Genomic DNA, 20,952 nt, shown 5'->3' with positions numbered 1-20,952 from the left:
AGAGGTTTGTGCCATGTAGCACAGGTAGAGGGCGTGACTGCAGGCCACAGAGCCTCAAGACATTTCCATATTAATAAGATACCTAAAGGCCAGAGGCCATAGTCAATTAAACATTCCTTCCCAGACCCTCCTCCTTGCAAAAGATATTTAACCTCACCCTGAAGACACGGGGTACAGCTTCATCCACTTTTCGTCATGACAATAAACCTTTTAAAACCATGGACTTCCTCTTGTCTTTGGGGCTGCCTTGGAGAACCGTAGAGGGGGCCTTCAACCACAGAGCGCCTAATCTCCCGCCCTGGAGGACCTCTCTGTGTTTCAGCCACAGAGCCCTACCAACTCAAACAAGCTAGCCGAGCCAGCCATTACCCAGCCAAGAGAGTCACTTCGACCAAGAGTCTCATTTACCCTGCTGGTGCTGCCAGAGCTGTTTTCCCATGCCCCTTTCGGCTGCAGGCCAGTCCAGCCCATATGGCCCCATCTCAGTCTTTCTGCAGCCTCGGGCCAGCTGCCTCGGACTGGAGACTCCCAATCTAAGAGCTCTGCACCCACGGGACCTCAGACTGGGATCTCCCCATGCCCGGAGTGAAACTCAGTGGCTTCTCCTAACCCTGTGTCCTCCCGGCTCCGCTGTAGAGTGATCTCAGTCAAATTCTTGGGCTTCTGCCCTCCTGAGCCACCTGGACGGCAGACTCACAGGGCCCACACCTCAGCCCAACAGGGCCTACGCATGAGCTACAGCCCCACAGTATGTATGTGTGTCGTGATTCTGTAGGTGTTTTTGTGAGTGTATCTGTGAGTATGTCTGTATGTTTGAAAGTGTGTGTGTGTATGTGTGCATACATGTATTAGACACAAACTAATTGTGTCTACTTAATAGACAGTTGCTTCTATCTGCTAAGGGCAAAAACACTGCACTGAAGGTAAATTGTTTAGCACAGACATGTTACCTTTAAAATAATTTAAAGCAGGCACTGATTTTTGGAGAGTGGAAAGAGATTATTCATTCATCCATCTAGCCATTCATTCATTAAAAAACATGAACAAAACAGACACAGCCCCTGAAGGAAAACAGAGGGAGGCAGGCATTAAGCAAACAAATATGTAATTATAATGTGTGATAAAGGCTTTGATGAAATAGAAGATGTTGTTACGTTTGCATGAACCAAGAGCCCTCTTTATTTATGTAACATGTAAGACTTGAGGGTGAGACAGGGCCAGCAGGGAGGCACAGGACATTCACAGCAGGTAGACTGTGTCATGTAAGCCTCCAATGGAAAAGAGCCTGTGAGTTAAGAGAATGCAAAGCCAGTGAGGCTAGAGTTCAAGAGGTCCTTTTACCACTCATCTCCCAGCCAGTGTCCCACCAGCTAAAAGTGGGCTTGGATAACTACCCCATGACACACAAATGATTATGAACATCCTTTAGCTTAGTGTATCCAAATTCGTCCCCAGGACACTCTCATCACAGGAACTTTCAGTACAAAAAGCCCTCATTGCCAGGTTCTAAAGCTCTGAGACCTGCCAAAATTAACAGTGGTGACCTGAAATGCAAACTGCCTTCCTGCTCACCTTTGGAAAACAGTTGTCTATCCAGTAATATGAAGTAGGAAATATCCCTTGGACCACAAGGCAGAGCTATAACTTCCTCTCTCTCAGGGAGGCTTGTGATTAGCCAGGATGTTGTACAGAATGGCAGGACATATATGAGCCCTACTGATAAAAGTCAAGACAAGGCTCCACCTGCTTGGCTCCTGACCTTTCATTCAAATAGTTAAAATAATTTTTCACTAACATCCAGAAGAAGCCATCAACAGATCATAAGGTCCAGACAGAGATAGCTAAAGTGCAAGGCACTGTTAGGAAAATGAGTGAGGTAGTCCATAAGGACAAACTGATGCATGAAAACTGTAAAGCCAAGAACAAATCCAGAGTCCATACACACGTGTTTCTAAACCAGCTCCTCAGTCCAGGGCCTGAACCCCATGTTCCCCGTGTATGAAACATGAGCAGGATGGCACTCAATAGTGACATGCTTGGGAATAGGTATAATACTCTGGTGTCATGCCCTCTGACACATTTCCAAGGTGGGGTACATTGCTTCTGGGCCATTGCTCAGCTGGACAGAATGAACAGAGATGCAGGCCTCTCCAGGGTACTTGAGCCTCTAAGGATGTGTAATCACCTACCTGCTCACAGTGAAGGGAACACTGGCTGTTGGTGGGGACTGAGACCCTCCAGAAGAGCTTCAGCAACTTGGAGGCTTTTTCCAGGATCAGCTTGGCTGTGTTCATGCTGGAGAGAAACTTGCTCAGAGGCACAGAGGATGAACCCTAAAAAGGATAACAAGGCCATCATATGCTGCCTTGACAGGGATCACCCACAAGCCAGCGTGAATTCACTATCAGAAGAAGGCTTTACACTAGGGCTCCTGTCTCAGGAGCAGAGCAGGAGCTGAGACTACATGACACTAATATTATGACATATTAGACAAGAATTTTGGTGGCAAGTTTAGCCCAATCAGCAGCCATAATTAGTAACCACTAGTATTAACTATTGTTACTAAACCAAGAAGAGAATCTATAGTAGTGCCATCCAGTCCACCAGAGAGCAAATGATACAAATGCAGCCCAGAGTACAATTCTTGACACCTTTGGCAAGGACAGCTTCCGGAGGATGGATGGCATCAGGGGCCTTGTGAACCTTCTTTCCCTCTCTGTGCTGGAGGTATAATCACGTGGGGGAAAGATGTCAAAGACAAAAGAAAACAAAGAATTTGGTGCAGAGGAGAGAAACAAAAAGAGGAGGAAGAGGAAAATGAAAAGCATTTCTCTTTGAGGATGATAAATGTAAAGGTACACACCTGTCTAAATAGCAAAATAACAAAAAGTATGAGTATTATTCAAAAGAGACAAAGGTATCCTGAGGTAAGCACCAGCTTTAAACTATAGACACAGGCTATCTAGGGAGTAATGTAACAGGCTAACAGTTATCAAGATTCCTAAAATGTTCCCAGACTTTAAACTGGGAAACCCATTTCACACATAATCAAAATATGGTCAGAGATGCGTACAAAAAAATGGCACAAGAAATTGACATGTTCGCAAACAGTGAAAGAGACAATAGCCCATGCTATGTCCACGAAGCTCATTGGCAGCTACGGAAAGACAAGTACTCGAAAGGAAAGGTATCAATACCACATAGCTGAAATATATAAACTTCATATTTCTGATTATTTGATAAACTTTACGAATGTCCCCAAAGTGTGCATTTATATTTGTATGTTTATCATATATATGTGTATATATATATGTATATGTATATGTATATGTATATGTATACACACATATGTATATATAAATACTTGTGTTAGTACTGACCTGTAAGTGATGTTCAAAGAGATGCTTTGTTTTTATACTTTTCTACAATTTCTATCTTTCAAAGTAAAGATTTTAATCAGAAAAGAACAGGAATCTTATAAATGTTAATTTATTCAATATTACTTATAGGCCTTAGGGGACTAAATATTGGTTATTTAATGTTCAGTAAAAACACTATCCCTTCTTTCATGAAGCCTATCATCTGATAGAAGATAAAATGCAAATCTGATGGTTAAATATAGTAATACAAACCAAGCAAAGCCACCCACAAAGCCGAAGCAAATAGGACAAGAAGCTCTACTGTCTTCAGTAAAAACTCAAGAGCCACTGGGGTAATGATTCAGTAACTAAAGTACTTGGTGACTGAGCATGTAGACAGGAGTTGGATCTAGACTCATGTAAAAACTGGGCAGGTAATGGTGGCCATCTGTAATCCCGGCACTATGGATAGAGAGTCAGCAATCCCTGAGCTAAACTGGCTAGCTACACTAGTGATCAGTGAGCTCTGGGTTCAGTTGAGAAACTGAATAATAAATAATGCAGAGAGCAGTAAGACTGGATGCCAACATCAGACCTCCACACATATATACATCTGCCCACATGTATGTGTCACCATACATGTATAAACACCATACATATGGAGAGAGGCAAAGGAAAAGAAACCCTAAAAGTAGGGTACAGAAGCTATGATTAATAAGAGCTCAAAGGTTTAGTACCATCTAGTGTTGGTGGATCTCAGCCAGGGCCTTGGATGAATAACATGACTGGTATCTGTCAAGCACATGATGAGTTGTGTCTGTCAGGCACATAAGTCTTTGACAAAAGACAACTTGAGATGACAATTCCAAGAAGATGAAGCAGAGAAAAGAGGGAAGTAGAGGATAGGGAATGTCAAGTCAGAGGAATAAAGAGAACCAGGCTGAAGACAGATATTATGGAAAGAGGGACCACAGCCTGTGGCCCTGCCTGGTCAGAGTGAAGTGTGTCAGGGAAGGAGAAGTAACTGATGATGGATAGACTGACTGAAGCTATCCCACCAGACATAAACCCTCAGAATTGCTTCCCAGAGAGAAGTGAAGTCAGGTAGCCATCACTGTCACAAAAGAGTTAATAACAGACTGAGTACAGTCAGTTTTCAGCATCTCTAGAATGGAGTGATATCACTTCCTTCTTAGGGAAGTTCGAAGAGAAAAAACATATACAAAAACTTCTTTGGAGAAAGATGACCGTGAGTTGGATGTAGAACAGCTCTCAAAATCACATTCATCACAGAGTGGCTGTAGAATTATAGTATGGCACAGTCAGATGTGGTACTGTACAGCCTGGTTGGGTTTGGTACAGTGTATGAAGTTCAGGATTTCTAACTGCCCAAGCAACCCCAGAGCCAAGCAGACAGGTCTGCCCCAGGTGGTGTATAAGTGGGTGAGTAGAATGACCAGATACAAGAGGGCAGAGAGACAAAGAGTGCTAAGAGACTAGAGAGAAATGAGAAGTCACACAGCAGTACAGCATGTCACGGAGAAGTAGCCATGGTAATTCAGGTACAATCTCAACAAGCTGTCCCTTGACTGGCAACAAACTGCTACATCACCTTCAGGCTTTCCTATGCAACACTTCCCAATTCTTCCCAATCAGGGCCTTACTGAAGTCCAGGGCACTGCATATCTTGCAGAGAATTTGGTCAACCCCTCTGCTTACTGATCCAGGAGGAAGCATCTCCCTCCCGAGCCTGGCACTCAGGTTACCTTTGGTCCTAGCTTCTGACTTGTGGAGCTCAGAGCCTCTTGGGTTTGAACATCCATCTTGGCAAGCAGAGTCTGGCCCCAGCTGATCTGCTTATAGAGGGCATCATAGTCCTCAATCAGGCCCAGCATATGGTGGCCACTCTTGCTGGCCCACACGTGATGGTCAGCAACCAGGTAGGGCATGCAAGCGGGGCTGGTGGCAGAACTGGTACTGTCACAAGAGATGGAGTCAACATCAGTTCCAGAGAGCAGAGGAGTCTCAGAAGCTACAAAAGGAAAGACAAAATGTTAGGTCTTCTTGGGGCGGCACTGTGTTCACAGAGTTATGTTAAGAGAGCTTAGCAGCAAAGGGGCCTGGCTCTGTGCCTCCAGCTATGTGTTACCCCATGCTGGGCAAAGATTCAAGTCAATTTAACCAATGTTTATTGAACACTTACTCTGTAGTAGACCCTAGACTGCCAAGATGAGCCCTGCTGTCACCTGCAAGCCAATAGCTCAGGGTCTAATGAGGCTGCAGGAAATACAGTGAGGCAGAGAGTCAGCCAGAGCTCAAGGAAAAGCAACAGTGTAAGCGAGGAGAGATAAGTCAAGGAGACTTCCTAGAGACGGACACACGCTGGACTGGTCAGGACACCATATGCAGATAGAAAATCCTGTTGCTTTTTAAGTTTGTTGATTCTGACTGGGGTGGCTGGAAAGGTGTTTTACAGAGAAGTATGCATCCTTGAGTCTTAAGGAAGTTAAGAAAGCCTAGACTGGTGAAAATTAGGAAGTGTGAGCATTTTTAAAGCACAGTCTATAGGTGATAACACATCTGTGTGGCCACTCCACTGCACAGGGACAAGATTGAACAGCACTCCTGAAGCTGGATCCCGGAGTCCTTGAAGTACATACTAAGGTAGTTTCACTTTAACGACTTAAGTTTACATCCTCTGAAGTTGTGCTTGGTTAACACACGGGATGGACTCAGTGACATAGAGATTATCTTCTAAAATACAAATCTAAGTCCTAAACCATGCTCAAGCAGCCAAGGATGCCAGGACATCCTTTCTGTCTATTTTAAAAGCCCTAATGTTATACTCAACACTAACGCAGTTACCCAGTTTGTACCTGATTTAGGTGCCATTGCCTGGGTGGATTCAAATAGATCAAATGAATTATCGCTGGCCTCAGGACATTTGTTGCCATCTACAAAAAAAATCAAAGCAAGAGAGGAAAATTTGAGCTTTACCATCACTAGCACTAGAAAAGGATGGAATGAGAATACAACAGAGTACCTCACATGTATCCATCCATTTCAGGAATATGACTTTCACTCGCTCACATCTCCCTGCATACCAGCCCTCTAGTCAGTACCGTGTATATTCCATTGACTCCCTGTTTGGTACCCTGTGCAGACACCAGGTAACAGAGTTGCCAAGCCCAGAGCCCTCTCTGTCAAAACAGTAAACAGTTAACTTCATCTTAGGGTCAGGGAGAAGGGAGGGAAGAACAGGGAAGGAGTACTCAGGTAAGGGGGCTAGCTCCAATGTGGCACCCCAAGAGCTAACTCCTGAGTTGTTAAGACTTTTTTAGTGCCCCATGGGAAGGAGGGAAAGAAAAGCCAAGCAGAGTATTGGGCAGGTCCAAGGACACAGGAATGAGTCATCATTCAGGGAGAAGACACAGTTCCTGAAGCTGAGGCCTGGGAACAGGGAAGGACATAGCAGGATGCAGGGCTTGTATCTGCAGGCTAAGTGACCCACTCAAGGTGGGGCGATGTGAGGTCGAGGTCTGTGTTATATACTAGATGAGTTAGTGTAGAAGCTGCTACAGTAACCTGAACATGAAAAGAAAGTGACCTGCAAAAGAACTTGGGGGTAATACAGCTGAAACACCTTACCGGGGGTCTATGTGATGCTACGTAATATAGGAAGCACTCTCACACTTCAGACACTACTGAACTCTCAAGAGCATAGTGGTCAGAACAATACTGTAATTTGTTTGTTAACAAAAAGGATCAAGGGACAGAGATAACCCAGCATACCAATAGCAGAACAATGAGTAAATTCAGATGTTGGGATTCCCCCATGCAAGCTTCTTCCACCCATGCCCCACTAGGGGTGTAGAGCAATGGTACTCCAGCAAAGATGTTTTCATAAAACATATCCCCTGCCTCTGAGTCTCTATAGTGGGTTTATCCTAATAATGTTGATTAACAGCAAAAGCTATGTTATCATTTTTTTAAAAACCAAAACTCCAAATTAACAGGGGAATGGTCAGGTGACAGACAGACAACAATCCATTCATCAGAAACAGGGGAGCATTATGACCACTTGCTGGTTTGTTCCAGTCCTTGCTGGGTGTGTAGCAAGGATGATTTGTTCTCTGCTCCTTCCTAGAAATTTCCAGACTTATACAAGTACACAAGCAAATGCAAACAGACCCACTTGTTTCTTGGAGGCTTCCTAGGCCATACAAGATGCTAAAAGACAGAGTAAGGAGTCTGGGTTTTAAGGGCAATAAGAGAACCAGTGTAGCGGTACACACTTTGAATCCTAGCACTGGAAGGCAGAGGCAAGTACATCTCTGAGTTAGGGGCCAGCCTAGTCTACAGAGTGAGTTTTAAGACAGCCAAGGCTATACAAAGAAATCCTCTATCACAAAAATAAAGCGAAACAAAAACCAAGGCAAGAGAATGAAAAGGCTCTTTGGCCTTGGTGAGCTGTGGGGGAAAGTAAACAGATAAGCAGAGCAAGCATGAAAGCAGCACGGGAGGCCGGAAGCCCAAACTCCACTGCTGGAGAACCCAGTGTCCAGTCAGTCAGAGACTATGCACAGGTGTAGAGATGAGAGCTGAGAGCAGACAGACGCTTACACGTCATATGGACCCATACAGTTGCACTGCCACACAGCGAAAAGAGGCAAGTTCCCTACCGTGTTTGTCCAGCTGAAGGGACCACTCAGTGACAGACAGGGCCTGGACAGCCAAAGTAAGGGCCCCTTTCTCGGCCTCCTTGGACCCCTGTGATAGCTGCTCCTCCAGCTTGCTCTTCAGTGTGTTGTTAGTTTGAATGCTCCTTTCTAACTGGTCTCGGAGAGCCTGTATCTCTGTCAGGAGGCCATGCAGGTTGCTGAAAATATCCAGCCCTTTCCGGCCTTCTCCACATGCCTCATCTCGGGCCTCTGTAGACATATGTAAAAGGAAGCCTTGATATCTCACAAGATCAAAGGTCAGCCATCAAAGGGACTCAAGGGCATTTCAACCCACCACCACCATCGAGCCCCCTCCTAAGAACTAGATACAATTTAAAAAAACAACGCGACTTTAAAAACAAAAATATTGGCTGACTTAATTGCTGCTATTCCACAGGCTAAGTAAGAGCTGAAAATTAATTTCACTTCTGGCCATAAAAGCCTAGCAAATTGCACACCAAACCCCGAAATTATGTCTAGTAGTAATAAAATCTATTTGGACCAGAATTATAGAATGAAAGGGGATGATTTTAAGGGCTACAGTATATTAAAAAGGCAGGCACAATAGCAAAAATAAGAGAAGCAACTTGAGAAGAAGTGAAAGCTGCAAGATGACCCTTTCTAGATAAACTTTCAATAGGGAGAAACCATCTGGAAAATTAGTTTTAGAAAGCCCCCCACTGTGCCTCCGAATTGATTCTCAAACATTAGACCCTAGAGTCAAGGTGCTCAGATCTACATTCTCTGGAGGCAGAGTGAACCAAGGCTAACAAGCACCTCAGAGCAATGTCTAGCATGTAGTGGCACTCTGGAAATATCTGCTGAATGAAGGGAAAACTATGACAAAATGTATTTCTTGGATGCCTACTAGGTGCCAGGAATGTGGCTAGGATTGTTTTAATATATATCCTCATTTAGCTCTCACAGCAACACACAGTAGGTGCTGACAGACCTGCTTATAGAGGCAGTAACTGATGCAGTTACTGGTAAAGTAAGAACAAGCTGAGATGAAGGAAGTGAAAAGTTCAGACTTCAGCTTGGATAAAAGCCAAGACTGGTGATGTATGCCTGGAAGGCTAAGGCAGGAGAATTTTGAGTTTAAGACTCATGAGCCAAGGATTCCCATGCCCATTGCCAGCTGCTAGGGTGAGCTCACAGACATGAGATGTCTCAGGCCTTGCCCTGAGCACATACACAGTACCTCTCTGTAGCTTTTGATGCTCCTCAGCCAGCTTCTCATACACCTTAAGCTCCATTTGGAGGGACTGAAGCAGCTTGTCCTTCTGTAAGAGCAGCTGCTGTCTTGACTTCGCCTCTTCCTGCACCCTGAAACGATCCCAGCATGGGAGGAGAGGTTATTTCTCTCTCAAGGAGGCTTATCCAATTCCCAAGGACAGGCCCAGGCAATCTCAGCCAGAGTGTGGACAAAATGTGCTGGGACATGCATGGTTAAGAGTTCTATCATAGACCCCAATTCCCAGGTATCCTAAGCCTAACATTTAATAGACAGTTCAAGTAACCTTCATGAACATTCTAAAGGAAAGTGCCCTCCAATTCCTATCAGATACACTAGGAATGGAACCCAAAAGGCTGTCTCTTGCCAGAGGTTCAGAGCTAGGGAAGAGTCAGGGTCTCTGCCCAAGGATGTCTGATAGCACACTTGGGCAGGAAGATGGGGGTAGCTGCTCACACAGAAGAGAAAGTCCTGTGTGTTGACAGACGGATGAAGACAGAGCCCAAGAAGGAGAGTGAACAGATTCATGTCTTCTTGGCACACTGAAAGTCTCCCAGTGACTTAAACAAGTTGGAGTAAAACACAGTCTTTATACGAGAGGGCCCAACAGGGTTAAGCACCCACCCTCCTTTCTGCCCTCAGCTCCTACTGTAGCCAGGTTCAGGACTCTCTCTGAATCTCCACAACAACTTTGTCTTAGGGCCTATGTGCCTTCTGATAAACATGACCATCTCTAGATAGTTTCAGCTCTTCTATGCTCACTATGTACTCAAAGGAGGTCTTTTTAGAAACCTCATCCTTGACCACTACAGGAGAAAACACCATCTAGCCTCCATCATTCTCCTCCTCCTTTAGAGGACCATTCACACTTTTATGATCACATCCCCCCAGGCCACCAGAAACAGCTGGGTCCAGCCTACCTGCTCAGCTCCTGGCGGTTGCTGCAGACCTCCTGAGTCAGCTGCTGGTTGTGTCTCTCTTTCTCACTGATGTCTCTTTGCAACCTTTCATTTTCTTCCCTTACATTGGTGTACTCTAGCTGAAGGTGCTCAAGACTCTCAGCTTTCCTGGCCAGAGACTCACGCAATTTTTCATTCTCTTTCTGTTTATCTGCAAATACCAAAATGAGAAGGGATAGCATTTGTTTTTTCCAACCTTATTACAGTGGTACAGTGCTTCAGCTCAAGCACTCCAAGAATACAGAAAAGAATGAGATTTAATCTGGCATTGATGGTTCTGGCATTCCAATTATCTCATGCATTTTAGGCAGATAAATCTGTCAACACCAAGGCTGCAGATTAAACATTACTGAAATGAAAGGGGCCTGTTTAACTTTGTTACATAATGGGCCTTGAAAACCTCGTTACTCTCTGCCTTAGAGAGTATATACAGTGGGTAGAGCAATAGGCAGGAACCCGGATGTCACTGAGTGTGGAGAGCAGCAGGCCTCTTGCAGAGAGATCCCCACAGGAGGCCATGAACTCAGCAGAGGATAAAATCATCCTGGAGGCTCAGGAAACAATATGGCCTAGAGCTGAAAGTAAGCAGTGGTGTGGCTTCTCTACTTGCTGACAGTGATCCTAAGTGATGCTCCTCACTCCTCAGTGCCCCTGGGCAGGGGCAAAGATGAGGTTACCCTTTGTACAGGAGTATTAGCCGAGACCTTCAGAGCAGAAGGAGTGGTAATGGTGGTAAGTCCCAACACTAACTGCACAGGCACTATAGTAATGCGCCACGTCTCATGTCCTGTATCTTTGCAGCATAGTGTCAAGGCAGATACTGTGAATTTCCCCATCTTACAAATGAGAAACAAAGGAATGGTAGGATGAAGGCTTCCCTTTGGCCATACAGATGGAAGGCACACACCCTAGATGTGGATCTACTCTTAACCATGATTCAAATAGTTCCATGTAACCTGGGGCTCCTGTTGGTCCACATGACCTTAGTACAGCTACATCATTCCTAACTGGTCCACTCTCCTCATCCCTAACCTGGGCTTTGTCTGCTAACTTCCTCTAACCCTGAGTCACCTTGGGTAATCCTTCATTTCCTGTCTAGACTTAACCTTTGAGGACAGGGTCTGTGAGCTGAGGGCCTGCGGCTCTCTAGCACAGCTTTATCCCAGCAGCCTCAGTCCTGCTTGCTCTAGGTTTACCCATCTCATCCACCAGACTACAATCTTCTGATACATAAAACAAAGGCTCATTTATTTATCTACCTAGTTTCCCTGTAGGTCAGGATAGAAAAAGGCTGCTGAATGAATGAGCTACATAAGCCCCAATTTTGACTCTTAAGGCAAAATCAGTATCCATATCCCCCAGGACTATGGGATAAGCTGGCCCACATTCCAGATCTAGCACCTCTGGCTCAGAGACCATAGTAGGGACATTGCTTAGGCTGTGAAATGTTACCTGAGAAACAGGGCTAATAATCCTGCACTCTAGAGTCATTCTAAGTATGAGTGATAACATAAGTAAAAGCTCTCAGGCAGCTAAGCTCCAAGAGAAGGAATTAAGAGAAGGATCTTTATAAGGAATGCTGGATAAACTTCACTGATAGGAGAAAATCTCAGGATGAAATTTGGCAGTATTACATTTCCAGTGCTTCTCTTCCTCAGTGATGATGGGACAAGAAAATACAGTAACATGTACTGAGACCCTGGTAGTAGAAACACTGTGTTGGGGGCTTTCTACCCTACTTGCCACAACTTCTAGGTAAGGCACACCTTAACCTTTCTGAGCCCCTGTTTCTTAGCTATAAAACAGGAATACTCCTTACAATTGATGTACAGTTAAAAGCAGAAAGCTGTCAGAGCCACCCCATTGGAACTTAAGCTGTCAGCTCTGACAATCCTTGAAAGGCAAGGGCTTTGGGGCTCAGGCTGCTGGTGGCCTCTGAGTCCTTACCTTTGGACCCTTTCTCGATCATCATACTGAGAGCCTCATTCTGCTTCCTCAGGAAATGTATTTCTGACATCAGAGAGCTGTGCAGTTCTGAGCCATAAACAGAAACATTTGTGGAAACTATAAGAACACACATGAACAGTGATTTATAGACAGCCTCCAGGTAGGATGAATGAATCTTTCAAAGAAATACATTTAAATAATGAAGAAATACAGTATGCAATGAAAACCATCCCTGTGAACCATGTAACATGCACCCAGAGCCTAAAGGGCAAGGACAGTGATCTTAAAGGGGAGGCAAGAGGAGGCCTCCATATTTCAACTGCCCCAAAGATAAACAAAGCTGAGGGCTGAACCATGGCAAAGTAAGAGATGACAGTGGTAGCCATCATAGCCAACTGCCTCTAAGGCCTTTGACTTTGTCTCAGAAGCAGCTCAGTCTGACTGTCTCCCTGGTCTTTCTTACCCTCTCCCTGTCTTAGAATATGACATACTCCAATCCCTACCCAGGCATGCACCTAAGAGCTGTCCTAAACTCCCCTTTGTCCTCCTGTCTATGCAAGCAATCACAGTTGCTGATTTTTCCTGAGAATGTCACAGCCTAAGGCAGACTCTCATCTGTTATCTATGCCTTTGCACCTTGCTTGGCTTCATTTCCCTGCTGTTTTACCAATAAGGTTATCATCTCCAGCACAATCCTTTCATGGTGTCCTGCCACTGCAAAAGATGATCAAAGGAAACAAAAGATCTAACTTTTTAGTCTTGAACTCAAGATCCTCCAAGGTTCTGTTCCAGTGCCACAGCATATTCTGCTTTCTCTCTGCACTCAGACCCCAGCCTCCAGAACATGCAGGTAACAAGATGCCTTTGGGCTCTCCATATCCCTTTCCTCTCCTAAACCACACTCGTTTAATTCCTGGCTTAATCTGCCTTTCCTGAGTGTACACTCTAGAGATTGGGGGTCTCAAATTAGACAGATGGGAGGCTCCTCCTTGTCACCAAGTTGCTATCTGCTGAAAATTTACCACTTTATGGTAGTCAGCCTAGAGAATGCCTCTTGCTGGGCACCTCGTTGGCCTCACAACCAACGCACTTTCCTCTGCACAGCTCTCTTGTCTGAACCATTATGATGTTCCATTCATAGCTGCCCTCCAAGTACCTATGGTGTGCCCAGTGTCTTCTCCATGTGGCAGACAGATGCTTTCTCCTGGTTTCTGTACTGACTCATTTCACTTACTATACCACAACCGACATGCCAGATCTCTGTGTTCCCAGCTATCAGGTGAGCATGGTCTGGCAGCCAGTGAGACCTAAGTGAAGTCTTCTGAGGGCTTCAAGGAGATTCTCCATTAGAGAAGAGAGAAGCCCCAGGCTCTTCCTTCCCATGCTTTGGACAGTCCTGGGAGGACAGGATGATGACACCAAACAGTCACTATAGACATCAGGCCATCTCTGTCTCAGAGCTATCTGCCTCTGGGGTTCTTGCAACAGGTGAAAGGATAACAAATACCCTGTTTCACTGTTTCCTCTCTCACATTTCTTTTCAGCTACTTGCATCTGAAAGTGCCCTGGTATGCAAACAGGCGCCTGTGGTGTCCACACCTCCTGCATGGAACATGCAGTTAGCTCTCCTAGAAATATTCTTCCTGCTCTACAGAACTTTTTTTCTCTAGCAAGTGAGTCATGCAAAATGAAGTCAGATTAACTTTTATTCACAACCGTCTCTTCATACCATCTCCTCCTACTTGTCCCATTAAATTTTGGTATCACTTCGGAGTTCCTGGCCTATCTCCTGCTTCTTAATAACTGCAAGGCATGAGGCAAATTGCGTAACTTCCCCAAGTCTTAGTTAGCAACACAGCCGTGTCTATGCTGTTATTCTATGGTTATCGTCTGTGTTAGTATCTAGGGGAATGGTGAGGGAGGCCACACAAGAACCAAGAATGATCAGACTAAATAGCAGAAATTCGAACATCTACACTGATCAATGTCAGGGTAGCTACTAGAAAATAAATAAATAATAGGCCATGAAACAGCTCTCATTCATCAAGCATAACTAGGCCCAAGTGACACAGTGAGGACCACCTCTGGAATGCTATGAAACCAGACTTTCCTTTGAGTACCTTCTCTGCAGTGAGCCCAGACAACTGGCAGTGAGCTGGAGGTGGTAAGGCACAAGATAATATTTGTTTTGGAACTTCTCTGCTCCACATCGTAAGGAGTCCTGCCTCTTTCAGACCTACTCCCAACATGAACATTTCACCTTAGGGGAAGGCACAACTACTTTTATTTTTTTCTTTCTAGAGACTGTAACAACACGGTGAGAAGAGCACATCTTCCCATGTACGTAAATACTTTATGAATGCCTTTTTGTAAACTTCCGTGTCAGAGGAAATTACTCTCCAGAGCAATTCGGGCTCCACTGCAGCCAGTGGTCATTTGAACCCCCAAATAATTCTATAATTAGAGTTTCTGGAGAAAATGTAAAACAGAATGAATGTAACTCGGGCATTACCAAGAGTGAACATGAAAGGTTTAGGCATGTATTTCTTTCTCGTGTTTCACGTAACTAATAACTCAGAACTCAGAACTCCTGGAAGCTGCCCTATGTGTGGACTAGAGAGCAATAAGAAGTGGACCAATGTCCAAATCCTAAGTTTTACCCATGAGCATTATCTTTCTAGAACTCAGTGATACATCTCTTAAATGGCATCAGGGTCCTCACCCACTGCAGAGCATTGGGAGTTAAACTGGCCACATTATATGAGATAGCAAAATAAAACAGTGATAAAAGCAACCGTTTATTGAGTGATACTGTCTCATTTAATACTCTGTGTCCTGACACAACTAAGACCAGACTGCTCAAAGTCACAGAACCAATCTACAGAAGAGCTACATCCACACCCAGATCAACCCAAACAACTTCACACAATGAAAGTGAGGAGGAGAGAAGGGAGGGTGGGGTTAAAAAGCACACAGTGAAGCTGATACGTTTCTAAGCTTTTTGAATGAGTGTCTTACAGGTATTCAGTTTCCAAGGAAGACCATTCTCTTCAGAGCAAAGTGTTGTTATATGGGAATACTGTTCGTCACCTTTGATATGAATGATTTGCCAGACTGCTAAATGCTGACAGTTTTTGGTCCATTATTGATAAAAAGGCAAAATATGGTTCTATTCTCTTGGAATCCCTATTTACACAACTACAGCGAGGACCCAGCTACAGCTTAGGACCCCAGAGGCTAGCATACCTCTCCACCCCACCTGGTCCACAGAGAGCCTCTTTAGACAAACACATCACAGTGCAGCAACCTACCTGACCCAACTCCTTACCCTGGGAAAGGCCCTTCCTCACCTTGGTCAGTCTCAGACCCCTGGCGTTCCAGCTGTTTCCGGAGCTTCTCATTTGTTTTAATAGATTCTTCCAAATGCTTTCTCAAAGTTCGAATTTCCTGTATGTGTTCCATTAGTAAGTCTGTAGGAAGGAAGAACATTTTAAATTTAAAATATGAAGCCCCCAACAAATTGAATAATTTATAGATTATGCAGAGATCTTGAAATTTCAACAGTATTGGATATATTGAGATAGTCAGCAGCTGGCAATTCTTTCCCAAGCTAGGGGGAGGCTAAGCTATTTCCCACAGCCCATAGCCACATCTTCGTAATGGCTCTCTGCAGCCCTCCACGAGGAAGCAACTTTACATCACACGCAAAAATTATACTCCATACAATTTTAATGCTAACTGTAATGTAGTCTTTTATTCTTTTCAATATCAAATATTAATTTAAAATCTTCCTTATGGTAAAACTAACAGATCACTTTCAAGTCGGCCTGAACGGCCTGAGAGTTGATTAAACTACCTTCATAATGAATCCAGATATTTTTCAAGACTAGTTTTTTCTTTTTTCTTTTTTTTTGGCAAGAAATATGTTACCCATTCATCTATCACTCATTAATTTTAAGACTTAAAAGAATGCTAGTGAGAAAGGTAATACTAAGTGTGTTTCTGAGATCACTCTGTGTGCATATGAATGCGGATAACCTTCTGGGGCTATTTATATCATTAGGTTAGGAAAGTTCTCCAATGTCATTTCCCAAATTGCTCTACTTTCAGGACTCTATTTAAGGAGCTCATGTGGAATGCTCACAGGTATTTTCCAGAATGCATGAAATACACATCAGAGCTTTATATGTAACAGGAAACTGTAACATCTCAAATTGTTCATTGAACCGAGATCCATTCACTATGATGCAGAATTACACAGCTATTAAATTATGTTATGAAAACTATAAATACCATGGAAAATGTATTATTATGTTAAATTTCAAAAGCTATGAAATTGGTTACAACATAATCGCAGTTCTCTATGTAAGAACATGAGGATAGCAGAAGCAAACATACCAAAGAAGCAAATACAATGAGCTATTAACTGTAGTTACTTCAGTGTGACAGATTTCAGGTCCCTCAAAACCCCCATTAGACACTTTAACATATCACGTAATATATACAAACGTAATTTTTCCAAATTTCCTAGGATGAGCATGCATCAATTTTTTATCCTCTGTACATCTCACTTCAGCAGAGAAAGAAGGCAACACAGTTTCATTCTAGAGGTAGATTTCCAGAGTCAATGTTTAAAACATAATCACATTAAGTATCCAAAGGCAAAACTAATGTCTTTAATTCATCAATTAGGGTACACTCAGTATGTCTTAGTAATGTTTGTTTTAAAACATTATACTAATGTTATGACCCAGTTTTAATTCCTCCAAAATGGCTTTCATTTAAAAGTAGCACAATGTTACAGATCTTTTCCTAATTAAATAGTAATTTTGCCATGAATTTGAATGTTTATGAGATGACTTAATTCCCAGTCCTTCAGCTATCTCCTATTAATGCCAGAAGTGTGGCAAGTCATTTGGTGGGATGTCTGCCTCCCACTGCAGCATGGTAGGGAAGACTGTCTGTGCACACTCGTGGTGTACCCAGCACTGGCCCTCCCGGCCGAAGCTTTGGGGCCCTTGCAAACCTTCTTCCAGAAGCCTTTCAGCCCAGAGTCAACCAGGCGCTCACTGGTTTGAGCTGCAACCTTCCTTGCTGGTTTACTTGAACCACACAGTGCAGGCTGTGGAGTGATGTTGCTCCAAACAAGCCATCTTTCACAGAGTCTTTGGCTGGGAGTGAGAATTATCACAAGAGCTGGAGGACACACTCCCAGTGGAATTAGACACTATGTATTAATTATGCAGCCATGCTGAGAAGAAAGAAACACTATACTAGCCTTTCCAAAATGGGAGGAATGGATCTACCTGTCTTAATAGTAAACTCTTCCATAAGTGTTAACTCATAAAAAACATAAATCTTATAAAAAGCTACCAGACACAAAAATGAAAGAAGAAAAAAAAAATGTGTGTCTTCTGCCAGGTAGTTCTAATTTTGAGAATCTATATTAAGAAAATGCCCTCAATTAAGAGGAAGGCTTTGTGTTCACGGGCCCCCCCCCCCCCGGCACTGTTTACAATTGTGAATTTCTAGAAATGACTTAAATGCTGAACTAGGAACAGAAGGAAAACTACAGCTCAGCCATTCAAAGGACTGTTCTAAAGCCACTAAAAGTGACATAATCTAACAACATGTCAGAAAGTCTATGATAGAATGTTAAGTGAGCAAAGAAAAAAATGCTGAATTATCTCTCTATACAGATTATAAACATGACAAAAGGGAAAACAAATGCAGACAAAAATGCAGAAGAGAAGCAAACCAAAAAAAGGAAACAGTGGATGTATTTGGACGGCTCTAGAGAGCTGGGTTCCTACTCAAAACAGAGCCAGAAATGAACATGAGTGGCTGAGGCAGCCCAGCACATCCTACACAGAACAAAGCCAGGAGATGGGCCTGAACACTGAGGAAACTTGGAAAAATCAATTTTTTATCTATTGTATCTTATATCTATTACCATATTAAAAACAAAATACAGTGAGAGGCAGAAGAGAGCTCTGTTCAAGGACACATAGAAAACAAGGGATCACATTCCCTCTGAATGACCCAAAGCCTTTGCCATAATGACTACCAGATTCTAGCTCTCAAGCATATTGGGGGCACAGTATACCTATGTGACCAGGCCTCATACAGCAGTCTCAGTATCTTAGAAAGGGATTGAGTGTCACAGTGGACTTAGTATAAAAGGAAGGAAATGATTTATGGTTCAACCTAAAGTAGATGAAGGCAGAACCAGAAGTAACAGAGAAATTAAGTACTCACAAATTCACAAAAATCTGAGAGATAACCCCATAACTCACAGGAAATGAGGTCCATGTGACTAGTTACGAGAAGACCTGGCTGGTCCCTGAGTTCTATCAAGAATGTGCATGTGAAATTCTAGCTATGTCTAAGATGTGGAACATGAGTGTCCAGAGGAATCTCAGAGAACACCTTGGGCCAAAGGCTTGACTCTAATCTTACTGATGTATCAGAGGAACATCTCCATCCAAAAGAAATCTAGCCATGTAAGTCAAAAGCTTCAACTATTTCTGAAAGCAATGGTTTATGTAGTGTCAACAAGATTTTTCTTTTTACAGCAAAAAGTGTTAGTATTCAGTTTTTGCCACTGTGGCACCTTAGAAAAAAAATTCCCTGGAATAAGCAGGAGATCAGAGACCATCAAGACATGTCCAAAGTCTACACATATACAGGCTTTGGTCCAGACCCATTATCTTCTTGTAAATGCATCTTGTGTGGACCATGCTAATCATCGATAGCCACTTTGTGGTTCACAGCAGAGCTGGGCAACTGAGGAGGACACACCTTGCACAGCTACAGATATTCACTATTTTCTTAGCACATCTGCTTTACCTCTATGGTCCTTTGAATTTTTGAAACATATGGAATAACAAGCACTAGGTCCAATTTCCTACCCAAACAGAAGAAACTGAGATGGTAAGGTGAAAAGAGATTGGTGGACAGTCCCTGGGAAGCTGATTTTGCCAGTTCAGTACATATCCAGAAGCAGAGCAAGGCAGAACATACGTGTCTCTGAAAGTCCTAGATTGAAGACCTCAGCACAGATGTAATGGATCGGGGATGGAGACGCTAGAGGAAATTAGATCATAAGGATGCAGTATCTATAAGTAGGATTGATGTCCTTGTGGCATAGACCACAATAAAGTTCCCCTGACCTTTCTTTCTCTATTCCAGGATTCAAGTGGGAAGAGAATCCTCACTAGAACTCAGCTTCACTGCCAATAAGGCACCCTGTCCTCTGCTTTTCACATACTAGACCTATGAGGAATGGTTTGTGCTGTCTGCAGTCTCTAGGACTCAACTGCAGCAGCCTGAGTAGACCCAAACAAAGGGCCTGACCTTATAGCCAAGAGTCACACCTTAAGGGACATGTTTCAGGATGTGTAGAAACCAAAGAAGGCAACTAACTACAGCAATCAACCCCAAGGCTTTCAAGCCAGCCTGTGAGAAGAACAGAATGGGAAACCATACAAGTCATCATTTAAAATCAAGCAAGGCTTCCTCGTTTCCACCCACACTTTTCACACCATGGGTCCTTCTAGTGATAAATCACCCTCCATGAGCAGCTCTGGCCCTTAAAGGCTCTCCCTTTATTGGCAAAAATGGTCAGACATGAGCCCAATATTCTTACCAAGGCAAGACAGCCTGGTTATGCCTCAGGTGCTTAGTGACATTTTGCTTACCTTGAGGAAAACTGCTCGTCATTGCTGGGTACTTCTCAGTCTCGCTGTCTGGCTTCGGGTCTCTGGACAGGAAGGACTTCTCAGACATTTCGTCATCTGACAGAGCATGAGAGGCAGAAGCCTCAGGAGATTCAGGCAGGAGATGTTGGTAAGGTAAGTTGTTCTCCTCAGTCCTGAACCTTCAAGTTGAAAGACAAGTCATTTCCAACTATAACCTGCTGAGATCATATACTGTAGACTGTATTTATAAATTTATATGCAAACATATATGTATCAATTATAAGTCAAAAGTAAGAGGCCATGAATATGAGAAGGGAGGGAACATGGGAGAAATTAAATGGAAAAAGCTATGATATAAATAGAATACTCATATGAAATCCTCAAAAAAAGAGAAATTAATGTTTAAAATTTTAAAAATGAAATGTCACATTCTGATCCCAAACTCGACAACATATTTTAATGTTTAGGGTTATTCTCTTTTTTTGTGACAGCCCAACGCATGCAACTTCAGCCATCCCTTTTGTTTCCTCATAACACTAAGCAGTGACATTTTGAAAACAGAATGAGCTTCAGTCGGGGCACACGTCGGTGGCACTTGTTACAAAGTCCTGCTCCGTCCCAGTGCTGCTCTCTCTGTTCTGGGTCTTTATTTGTCCTCACAGACACCCTCTGAGGAAAAAAGCACTAATGCCCTTGACAACTGAGGTAGCCAAGGCTTATCATGAGCCAGGGGCCATCTCAGCTTCTAAGTGGCACCACTCAGATCTGATCTGCATGGCCCCACAGACTCAAGAGGATATAGGAGTCCATCCAAATCCACAGGTTGGCCTTAGACTTAAAAATCTGTAAGCTTTCATGATACCCCTGCAGATTCCCATATCATCATTCTGGCAATGATTTGGTTGGTAAGCTGTATTTGTAAAGACGGGGTAAGCCACTAGGAAAACCCACCCGAACACTGTGAAAAGCTCAAGTGAATCTCCTTAATTTAAGCTCTTTGCACTGCCCTTTCCCTATTACTTATCAGTGGCC

The 20,952-nt window shown here is 43.5% G+C and overlaps 1 protein-coding gene across 4 annotated transcripts in view; it reads right to left on the bottom strand.

The window, feature by feature from the left end:
• Positions 1-20,952, bottom strand: part of Cdk5rap2 (CDK5 regulatory subunit associated protein 2) — a 185,866-nt gene that overhangs the window by 17,420 nt on the left and 147,494 nt on the right. For 2 of the 4 annotated variants that reach the window (XM_028754629.1, XM_028754630.1), the window contains 9 exons: positions 19,921-20,099; positions 15,571-15,690; positions 12,221-12,307; positions 10,235-10,424; positions 9,282-9,406; positions 8,042-8,290; positions 6,236-6,313; positions 5,126-5,391; positions 2,190-2,333 (listed from right to left, as the gene is read on the bottom strand). In XM_028754629.1, the coding sequence (XP_028610462.1) occupies positions 2,190-2,333; positions 5,126-5,391; positions 6,236-6,313; positions 8,042-8,290; positions 9,282-9,406; positions 10,235-10,424; positions 12,221-12,307; positions 15,571-15,690; positions 19,921-20,099 (1,438 nt within the window). The remainder of the gene's footprint in view (positions 1-2,189; positions 2,334-5,125; positions 5,392-6,235; positions 6,314-8,041; positions 8,291-9,281; positions 9,407-10,234; positions 10,425-12,220; positions 12,308-15,570; positions 15,691-19,920; positions 20,100-20,952) is intronic. The other 2 variants (XM_028754631.1, XM_028754632.1) reach the window with 2 other exon arrangements.

The sequence above is a fragment of the Grammomys surdaster genome, unplaced genomic scaffold (assembly GCF_004785775.1).
Source record: "Grammomys surdaster isolate TR1022 unplaced genomic scaffold, NIH_TR_1.0 126029, whole genome shotgun sequence".
Classification (NCBI taxonomy): domain Eukaryota; kingdom Metazoa; phylum Chordata; class Mammalia; order Rodentia; family Muridae; genus Grammomys; species Grammomys surdaster.
Note: the sequence above shows the minus strand (reverse complement) of the source record. Positions and strands in the feature narration are given on the sequence as shown.